Source organism: Nematolebias whitei, chromosome 21 (assembly GCF_014905685.2).
Source record: "Nematolebias whitei isolate Nwh7 chromosome 21, NemWhi1, whole genome shotgun sequence".
In the NCBI taxonomy this organism is placed as follows: Eukaryota; Metazoa; Chordata; class Actinopteri; order Cyprinodontiformes; family Rivulidae; genus Nematolebias; species Nematolebias whitei.
The window spans coordinates 23,089,290-23,100,267 of record NC_056518.1 but is presented as its reverse complement, the minus strand read 5'-3'; the positions used below and the strand labels follow the sequence as shown (position 1 = coordinate 23,100,267).

At 41.5% G+C, this 10,978-nt stretch overlaps 1 protein-coding gene across 1 annotated transcript; it reads left to right on the top strand.

Moving 5' to 3' along the window:
• Positions 1–470: 470 nt before the first annotated feature.
• On the top strand, positions 471–8,293 carry fosl2 (FOS like 2, AP-1 transcription factor subunit). The gene is made up of 4 exons (XM_037695188.1): positions 471–1,511; positions 3,550–3,804; positions 4,146–4,253; positions 5,727–8,293. Exons 1-4 carry the CDS (start codon positions 1,383–1,385, stop codon positions 6,276–6,278), a joined length of 1,044 nt encoding a protein of 347 aa, XP_037551116.1. The 5' UTR covers positions 471–1,382; the 3' UTR covers positions 6,279–8,293.
• The last annotated feature ends 2,685 nt before the right edge of the window (positions 8,294–10,978 follow it).

The following is a 10,978-nucleotide window of genomic DNA, read 5'->3' as shown; positions in this document are numbered from 1 at the left end:
TGACTCTTCCTGGTCCAACCTGCGCACAGAGCAGCTTCAGGAGCTCTGCGCAGTTCAAGTGATCCACATTCAAACAGGAACCGCAGCGGATCGGATTACACTTAATTGGACGTTTTATGTCACGCAGCTCACTTTCCGGGCTCAGTGCCGTTGTTTATTTATTTGTTTGTTTATTTTTATATTAAGAGATTTGCGTCCGAATTACAACTATAGCCCACATCAGCCTCCTGTCGTGATGACCCGATCAGAGCGTCCACGCGGCGCGCGCAGCTCCGATTGGTGCCAACTCTCCAAAATTACGCACAAAATTAACACTGCGTGTCGGATCATTCGGAATGCGCACGAGGGCTGGTGGAGTCTGGTTGCACGCGCGCTGTCCACATTAAAATGCATTTAAACGTGACTGTTGTTCCGCTGTAAACCGGACCTGTTGTGAGATCCAGTCCGGAGCACAGCTCTGCGAGGGGAGGGAATCCCTCCAGAATCTGACGCTTCCTTTTTTACCAAGGAAACCCACACGCGCTCTCTGACGCAACTGCCCATTTTAGGAAACGTGCGTCAACGGGCCGAAGACAGTGAGACAAAATGGTGAACTCCGGAGCGCGTGACGTCCCTTTAGCCTAAAACAGAAAAACGAGCTTCCACAGAGAGTTGTCTCCGCTTCCTCTCCAGTTCAGAGCGTTTTCAGCGCGCGGCTGTGCTGTGGTGGTCGCCGCGGATCCCTCCGTCCTTATCCAGAAGCGACCCCTCCCTGAGTGGATCTGCACCGCCCAGGCGTGACGTGGGCTGTTTCGTTGGTGTTGAAAAGCCGTCGCGCTTCTTCATAGTGCCATTGAAGTGAGTCATCTCTAGGAAGTGGAGGTAAAAAAAAAAAAAAGCAAAAAAAATTAAAAAATAAAAAAACGAGGGGGGAAAGAAAGAAAGAAAGAAAGAAAAAGTTCGAAGTGTTCCGTGAGCAGCAAGAGTTCAGAGCAGAGAGTTGTTGGGAAAAGGCGGCGGAAAATATTGAAAAGGTTCAAAACGGAGGAGGTTTTGAAGCGAACTGAACCTGCGTGAGTCACTCGGACTGCAGCTGATCTGAAGTTCAAGTTGGCGCACCTGACAGGATCTTTGTAGCTTTACGCGCGGATCAGAATAAGAAAAAGCACAAGAAGAAACTAAGACCAACTACAAAAATATTGCAATATAATGTTCTAGAGATCTGAAACGCCTTTTTTTTATTTGCACTTTACCAGCTTGGATATCTCAATAAACGACTCAGATCAGGGGATTTTTATTTTTTATTTTTCTGTTGGTGCCTTTTCACTGAGAGGGAGAGGAAGGAAAAAAAAGGAGGCTCCAGAGCTCAACCAGTCCACTGAAATCTTCCTCTGTCCCGGATCATGTACCAGGACTACTCCGGGAACTACGACACGTCGTCCCGCGGCAGCAGCACCTCTCCTGCCCAGCCAGAGTCCTTCACAAGCGGCAGCAGCACGATCGGAAGTCCGATCTCTACCTCCAGCTACCAGGTAACACACGGCGAGCTGGAGCTGACTTACCTGCTGGGTGAATGTGAACATGTCTGCTCTTTGAGGCGCACAGTCCTCCACAAGTGAGGAATCCGTAGCTGTCCAAACCCAAACACAGCTGGTGACTCAACAGATGCGAGGCTTTTATTATTTTTTTTTTTTTATTTATGCACAGCCATCTCACACTGTTAGTTTAAATTCGATCACGCAGCTTATGTGAAATGTGTGGAAAATGTCTCCAACGCATGGATATATAGTGAAAATGTTGGATTTTACGCACACATGCGCAAAAAAAAACAAAAAAAAACGCACAACAAATTTTCCACATGGTTTCTATTTAGTGTTTGCAGTTCGACAAGCAGCACATGGACATGAGCCTCTGATGTCCAGATGTGACATTTAGATACTCCAGTTGTTTCTTCCCGTCCGTAAATCTGCACCATTTGCGCTCATGAGACTCGTTTTTACGCAAATGTCTGCACCGCTGGGGTAAATCTAGCCCCTGTAGGGACCCTGAGCTGTGTAGCTTTAAATAAGCAGGAGGTGAAGGACGCAACAGGCTTGTCTCCAGCCTGCTGCCTCCATGTAAACACAGTCGGTATGTCGGAGACCTCTGCACCAGCAGTTTTTATCCACCGAAAGATGCGCTCATATATTTATTGGGAATATCAGGTCACATAATAAAAAGGGTCTAATTTATTCGGACGGCTCTCGGACCGCACATGGCACATTTCCTCCAGCAGGAAGCGCGCTCAGCCCGAGAACAAGACGATCTAAAACAAACACTTCCTCACCGAGGAAATGCCATAAAGGGGGGACTACTTGTTATCAAAGCCTCCACTATTATCAGGAGTCACACATTCCTGATGTTCACGTGAACTGTAGGAGTGTAATACCATGACGACGGCGTGTCTGTATATCCCATAATGTAGGATCTAAGTGCGGGAAGAGACGCGCAGTTTCCACACACCCTGTCTCAGCGCGCTTCTGTGGAAAAGCGTCGTCAGGCTCACGCAGCGTTACTGTAAACGACTTTTGGCCCCTATCTGTGACTGCTTCGGGTTCTTGTAATCACTCACTGCCTGTTTTCCATTACAGCACGACGGAACATGACCTCCTATTACTCAAATACCACTTTATTAGACCAGTAGGATATTAATGACTCCATTTTCATGCTCCTCTGCGTAAAGTTTATCCTGGCGCGTTTTCTTGTTTATTACTCTTTCTGAGTTCTCTCACAACATTTTGGATAGCAGCCTCAGCTCCTCTCCCCCACCTCTTTACTGGAACTCAGCGAGACACATGTGCTGGACAAATCCCATACACAATGACTCACCAGATAAACAAAGTTCCAATTGACTGCCGGGACATCCGACGGAAAGTCGGGAATAACCGGGACGTGCGTAATTTACGCACACAGGCAGGCGGACATGCAGCTCCATATGTGGACACCAGAAACATGATGCAACACTGATCTGACATCAGTTCTCTGCTCAGAAATATTTTTAGTCGGTGGTGCTCAGAAACTCCATCTGTTTTTGTTCAAAATCTAAAGTTTCATGAAATGGATCCGCTCTGGTTCACCTCATTTATGAGAATTTCACACATCTTTCCAGTTATTAAAAATTTCCATAGAGAGAGGTTGTTATTTCATAAAAATCTTTAATTCAATTTAAAATCTGTACGCAAACTGACACGTTTCCAGTCCAGATGAGTAACGATTCAGTCTGTCTGGAGCTTTGTGTAGTAAAATGAGATGAACTGGACACCTTGGGCTTTCCCACATGATTCACAGCATGTATCACTGTTCCACTCCAGGGGTTACCATCTTAGATTGAATCATTACTATAAAGCTTTAAATATGAAAAATGTGTGATGTTTGGTGGGTAGTGGTGGAGGCGACACTGCTTTTGTGTTGTGAGGGACAGAGAAATAAGATGCTTAGAGGATTAAAGTGCACATCGTGGTTCATCCACGTGCAGCTGCCCACCCTCACTTCTTCTGAAGAGTTTTCTTCTCATCGCCCTTCTCTTTGCAGAAATACAGGGTTGACATGCCCGGCTCCAACAGTGCCTTCATCCCCACAATCAATGCAATCACAACCAGCCAAGACCTGCAGTGGATGGTACAGCCAACAGTCATCACCTCCATGTCCAACCCCTACACCCGCTCTCATCCCTACGGCCATCACCTGACCAACGGGCCGGGGCTGCTGGCGCACAACACGCTGGCTCGGCCCGGGGTCATCCGCTCCATCGGAGATGCCAGAGGCAGACGCAAAAGAGACGAACAGGTGAGCGAACTCTGGAAGAGTTATTCGATTCAGTTTATTTGTAAAGCACCAAGTCACAACAGAAGTCGTCTCGGGGCACTGCACAAAAAACATGGATTAAAAAAGCCAGTTTGTAAAAGTTATCTATCTGAGGAAGCAGCAGATTGCGTTGAATCCTCAATTCATCACAGTAGCCGTCCTGAGCAAGCACAGAGGCAACAGTGGGAAAGAAAAACTCCCTTTGAACAGGAAGAAACCTCCAGCAGAACCAGGCTCGGGACGAGCGGCCATCTGCTTCCTTATTAGTGCATGTATCCTCTACCAAACAGCTTGTTTGATTTGTTTTCCTCTCCTGCCCACAGCTTACCCCAGAAGAAGAGGAGAAAAGAAGGGTAAGGCGCGAGAGGAACAAGTTAGCCGCAGCCAAGTGCCGCAACCGCCGCCGAGAGCTCACAGAGATGCTGCAAGGGGTGAGTCGAATAAAAGAGCCCGAAGCCTTTGCCAGCTCTATTCTTGCACTTGCATCATCAATCTTTTGCTGACAATTTCAAAAGAAACGGAGCACAAGCAGATGAAAAAGTCATCTTGTTCCAAAGCGTGTCAGGAGCCCAGATTTCTGATGGAAACATTCAAATCCACTCCTGCACTTTCCAGCCTGACTGGACTGGTTTGACTTTTAAGTGCGAGGTCTGAGCGAAGCGATGACAGGCGCTGAAAAGCTTTTTGTTTCAGGCAGCTGCAGACAGAGGTTGGGCTGTCTCACGGCTCACGGCTCGCAGACAGTAACGACAGCTAAATGGACTAATTAGTGGAATTACAGTGAGGGTGAGCTTGTCAGACCAGAAAAAAAAAAAAAAAAAAAAAAACCTGCAAAGAAAATGGCTGTAGGCAGCTGTCTTCATGAATGTGGGACGTTTTGTAAAAAATGATAAGAAGCCATTTGCTTGTGGAGACAAATACAGTCACACCAAAACAAATATTTCCAAAAATACCTTCCTTCCTCACCTAATGTCATCATTTTTTTATTTATTTTTTTAAAAAGCACTGCTTTCCAGTTAAATCCAGGTGAAATGTGTATTCTTCCTTTTTAAACTGGGACGCCCAGGTCACGCCTCTTTGCTCATTTCCAACAACTTCCTCAAACCTTTACCCTCAAGTCAAAGTTCTTCGACAACACGTCAGCTTTATCTCCTCTGCCTGACAAATGTAGTTTTATTCTGCTTATCTCATTTATTTAACACTTTGAAGATGTGCTGGATCTGAGACAAAAACAACACACGGTCATGAGGAAACTAGCAAATTCAAGATGACAGATTAGAGATTACATGTATGGATTTTAAAAAATTATTATTTCCAAATTTAACATGAAACAAAAGTAATTAAACACCGCCATCTTTTGGATCTCTGGGGAAGCACAGAGACAACCTGTTGCATGTTTCATGGATGAAACAAGAAGCTGTTATTAAATTTATTTGTCACTAAATCATTTAATTAAAAGCAGACCGCTTGTTACACAATGAATAACTAAATGCTAAAGCATAAAAGTAATAAAAAATTTGTAATAATATAAAAAAAACTCATCAAAATAATGTAAAAAAAAATAAACAAAATTTAAGTAGGAGTAAAATAATAGGCAAGGATTAATTCTAAAAAAAAAAAATCATTGTAAAACAATAAATATAAAAAAAACTAAATGCTTAGTTGTTTGTATTTAAAAAACGACTCGCTTGATTTTAAGTGTTTTAAAAGTAATCAATGCTTTTTAATTTTAAAAATGTATGTCTTTTAATTTATAAAGTAATTAAAAAAAACCAAATAATGTAATCTTTTACCTCTGTACCTGTTTTAATATGTTATTTTATGTTATTATAGTATTTTTGTTGTTCCAGAACGCACACGCTGATGAGCATCTGTTTGTTTGTTTGTTTGTTTGTTTGGAGCAGGAGACAGAGAAGCTGGAGGAGGAGAAGGCCGACCTGCAGAAGGAGATCGAGAGCCTCCAGAAAGAGAAAGACAAACTGGAGTTCATGCTGGTCGCCCATAATCCGGCGTGCAAACTCCCCATGGAGGATCGCCACCACTCGTCGGGACACCACACGCAGCAGTGCGCCCCCCTGCCTCTCACCATGCGCCCCAACGTGAGCTCACGGGCCGTGATGAACCAGGTGGTGGTGAAGCAGGAGCCCGAGGACATGGAGGACAAGGTGGGCAAATCTCAGCGCTCTGTTATCAAGCCCATCTGCCTTGGGGGCGGCGGCATCAGCGGCGGGATGTACTGCCCAGACGGAGACAGCCTGAACACGCCCGTGGTGGTGGCGTCCACCCCAGCCGCCACGCCCAACGCCCCCAGCCTCATATTCACCTACCCCAACATGATGGAGCCCGAGAGCCCGTCGCCCTCCTCCGAGTCCTGCTCCAAGGCTCACCGGCGCAGCAGCAGCAGCGGCGACCAATCCTCCGACTCCCTCAACTCGCCCACGCTCCTGGCGCTCTGAGTGTTTTTTTTATTTATTTTTTGGGGGCGGGGTGAAACAAAAAAACAAAACACTGTTGAACGCTGCCCCCTCGACCCCTTCGCCGTCTTTAAAGCACATTTTACAAGTCCAGACCAAGCTGACCGTGTGAGCCGTTCCCCCTTTGGGGAAGCAAAGGGGGGACCCAAGGGCTACGCCGCGTTTCCTCAACCCCAGCGTGACGTTTTCCTCTCGCCAACGTGCGCAGCAACTGAAAGGCATCAACTCGTCGCCATTTCAACTCCAGGGTGTCGGCCTGTTCACTGACATTTCTGAAGCAAGTCGTCCGTGTTCGTGTGACTACAACCAGAGAGCAACTTTAATATATGTATATATTTTTTTTTCTTGAAAACATCGAAATAAAAAAAGCCATGCGGTCGACTGACTCCTACACTCTGCCGATCAATAAATCACTAAGCGAGGTCGACGTTCTTGTATCGGAGGAGAGACGACGAACGAAGACTTCGTCTGATTTTTCCCCTTTTTCAGACGTCGGTGACTGATTCAGGACAGAGTGCGCACTCCTCTGGTGTTCTCCATCTCTTTCAGTGTATTTGTGGCCTGTGCTGGTTGAATTTTCTTGTCGTCTTTGAATCTGCCTGTAGAAAAGCAAAGCGATCGTTCGCAGAGAACTCCTCAGCGTCGCTCAGAATTTGAGCCAACTTTAAATCCATGACTAGCTCCTCAATATTTTCTCTTTTTGCCAGTGTGGCTTGAATTGGCGGTAATGTTGTGTGCTTTTCCCGAAGTGATTCTGTACCTGAACTCTGCAGCTTGTTTTATTTTGACCGTGTGTGTGTGATTTACATCGATGTCAGGGATTATCTCATGTGTTTAGTAGAAACCTGTTGTGACGAGTGTTGCAGGACCCGAGGTGGTGCTTTTTTGCCACGTTGTGTCAGAGCTCTGTTGTTTTGTTTTTTTTTTTATTAAAATTTTTTTTTTTTGCTCAGACATTTCAAATAGTTTGAACAAAACCCTCCTCCGCTTCATTCTCTAAACATTTTATTTCCCCAACGCCGCCTCTCTGGGGCAGATCAGGTTCCAAAAAGCCAAAAAAAAAAAAAAAAAAAAAAAACTTTTTTATGACACGTGTGATCCTGTATTTCATCAGTCTTTGTCTAAAAGAAAATAAATAAATAAATTAGGAGGGATTTGGGGCAAACTTGAAAAAAACAAAAAAGCCACGGTGGTCCAGGCCAGCTGCCAAATGATGTCAACTGTTTCTACGGTGTTTGTAAATCTGTCACTTTTAGTAAAGAAAAGATGTTTCAATCCTGCTCAGATGTGCTGATTTCCGCGGTACTGATCGGCTGAGAAGCCGGCACCGGATGCAGTTTGCTTTTCACCGAAGGGGATGAAGAAGACTTTCTGTACAGCTGGTCTGACGTGAAAGAGTGAACACTTCGACCACTTTCTGGTCTTTATTTGTACGTTAAAGGGACGAGGGTTGACGGACGCACTGAGACGGACAGAACAGCCATATCTGAGAATCTTTGTTTACTTGAGACATTCCAAATGAATTTATTGTCAGGGCTTTAAATAAATAAAAAAACTTGTCATCTTTGCTTAAATTCTATTTTTTTTTTCTTCCCAATCTGAGGAATTTGTTTTTTGTTGCGCTGGATGCAGGAATTACATTTTTGCAAGCTGCTGCTACTCGCTTGGAAAGAACATGTGGGATGTTTTTGATTTATTGTGACTCGTTGTTCAATATTTTGGTGAAAAGGGGGGAAATCTTTAATCCAGCATAACATAAAGAGATGAGTGGAGCACCAAAAATGTGTTTGTTGGAGTAAAACCCCCCGACACGCATAGGAAAGCCATTAGCTCTTCTACTGTACATGTCATCGACCATCTGTCGCCTGTTCAGCTACTTTTTCTTCTTTTTTCAGCTGCTTTAGCTGTTTAAAATGAATCAAAATGAATAAAAACAGCAATATGTATAGCAGTGTTTGTTAATTTAAAAGAGTAATAATAATAAAATAATTTTCAGCCTGGAAATTGTTTATTTTTTCATTCTTGTAAAAATATTCTTATCTTTTGCAACCGTTTTGGTTTTGTCTATTTTATACAAATTTTACTAAACAATTAAAGATAGAAGAAAACAACGTTCAATACTTTATAATCCTTTATGATTTTCCTTCTTTTTTTTTTAATATATTTTGTTGCAGATTAATTGAAAAACAGGAAAATTAGAAAATTAAAGCACAAAATCAGCAGATTATATGTGACAGTTTGTTTGTTTGTCAGTTTGATTGCTTAAAGTTAACCCTGAAGAAGTTAACATTTTTGTTTCAAGGTCAAAAAGTTTATGTAAGTTTTATTAATTAAAATATTAACGCATCAAACATTGGGGAAAAATAAAATACAGAATATTTGCCGTTCACGTCTTTATTTGAAAACATAAAAAAAAAAAAGTTTTACTCATATGTTAAAGTTTTTAAGAAAAAAGAGTGTATTGGAAATTATGCTTACGTACTCTATGATGTAAATTTAAGCCAATATAAACCAGAAAACCAACAAATTAGACACTTTAAAAATTGTTTATTCTTACTTTGACAAAATATCTGCAAGTCGACAAAAGAAAGTGAAGTTCTGAGACAATACTGAATATTTTGCTCATTTTTCCTTCAGTGCCTGAGAAACAATATATTTTGAAAATTGTCTGGACAACTTGAAATTCCTCTGACCTGATGAGAAGCAAAGACATAAGAAAATATGTGAGTAATTTAGATAATAAAGTCCAAGGTAACACATCTTGGTAGTAGGTCCACACAGCAGGACACACCAAAAAAAAAAAAGGATCAACTGAAGACCCCAAGCTTCAAATATTGAGAGATTAATTAATTGAGACAAAGCAGACGTGCAGAACAGCACACACCTTCAACAACACTGATAAAAACAGCTTATTTAACAAATCTGATCAAAATTAGTTTAGCTGATAAAATGTTAAGTTGATATTTCTGTGTGAGCTTGGTCTGGTGGTTCTAATTTATGAATTATTTTATTCTTCATGTGAATCAGAGAAGCTTCTTAACATCCTGTTGATGTTCCATCAGTGAAGTTTACTGCAGGACTGTTGGGTTGGACTGTTTTGACACATGAACTAATTAAAATAGTCTGAATTAGTCCCTTTAGTCACCTCACTTTTTTCCACTAAGACCAGGACTCCTGGCACAATAAACCTAACAGGCATTAAAGTTAGATGCAAAGTACACATTTTAAAATTGATTTAAAAAAAAAAACCCAAAAAAACTATTTTGACTACAAGCATTGTCAAACTGGCGGGGTTTGACTTTTAGAACCAAATAAAAATCCCTTGTTTGTGTTTGGAGTGCATGAAATGTTTGATTAATTGTAGGATTTTAAAGTTTAACAAGCCAGAAAAGACTTGAAGGTTTTTTTTTTTTTAATGAGTTTGCTGCCCTCAAGTGGTGAGTTTGCTGAATTACAGTGGAAACACGAATGCATGTTTATTCTCTTAAAGCCTTGCTGAATTTTGGTTTATGTGTTTAATAAATACATAAATAAATTCCTACATTGAGATAAGAATAAAGCTCACACCTCTTCATGTAAAGCGTCAGCTGATGTTTATTTTCCGGTGATACAGATGTATTTTAAGACAGATGTGGGTCCCTCAGTGGGACTGAATGTGTAGCTGCTGAGAGGCTGATATTGGGATAAGAGTTTTCCAAAATAAATATAATTTAATAACAAAATTTAAATGCATATACAAATAACACTTGAGTGCAATATCATGCACAATTAAAATGATAATTACCACGAGTTAAAATACTTTAATATACTACTATGCTTAATTAGTTATGTATAAGTTTCAACTAACGTACATTTTTGATTACAAGATTCAAAGAAAGAGGTGTATAGTGTTATCAGTTTTAACATTTAATTTCTTTTTAAATATCACATTTCTTTGTTTGTTAATGCATTATCAAAAATGTGAGTGCTTTTAAAAAAAAAATCTTATGATCAATAAATGAAAATATAAGTGGTCCATGCATCTTTGATTTATATGTTAAACTGTTTGTCTTCGTAACATTTAAATAAGGGATGTCCTTGTATCACCACACCCCCCAACCAACACACACTACATGAATATACCAGTAAGAAACATTGCACAAATATTAAATAATTGTAAAAATGTATATATAGTAATATATATTTGAAGAGAGAAAAGTTGGGGTGGGGGGATGACAGCACTGCACTACCTATTCAAATTTTTTTGGAGACAAACCTAAATGTTTGATCGAAGTGATGACAAATGACCATCAGGCGAGCGCGCTCAGATGCCTGCAGTCCTGCTGATGCCGTCGTTTTACTCAGAGAGAGGCAGGGGAACAAAATCACAGCCATAATGTGGCTAAGTGTAAAGGGATGTCACAGATGAGAAACTCCACGTGGCTAAAAGCTGGTTTAAATATTTATTTAATGGCTGAAGCCAGAGGCGTGTTAGCAGCTGCAGACAGCTGCTTTCTAAATGTTCTCAGCTGCCGGTGAGGCTCTGAGAAGAAACGTCTGCTTGTTAAATAAATGCAAGCACATTTCCTGATATTAATCAATGTGAGAACATTTGTTCTGACGCTTTGGTTTTATTTATCCTTCACTAAATATGAAATGTGTATTTAGTTTTTTTAAGGGTTCCATCTTAAGAATTAGTTTAT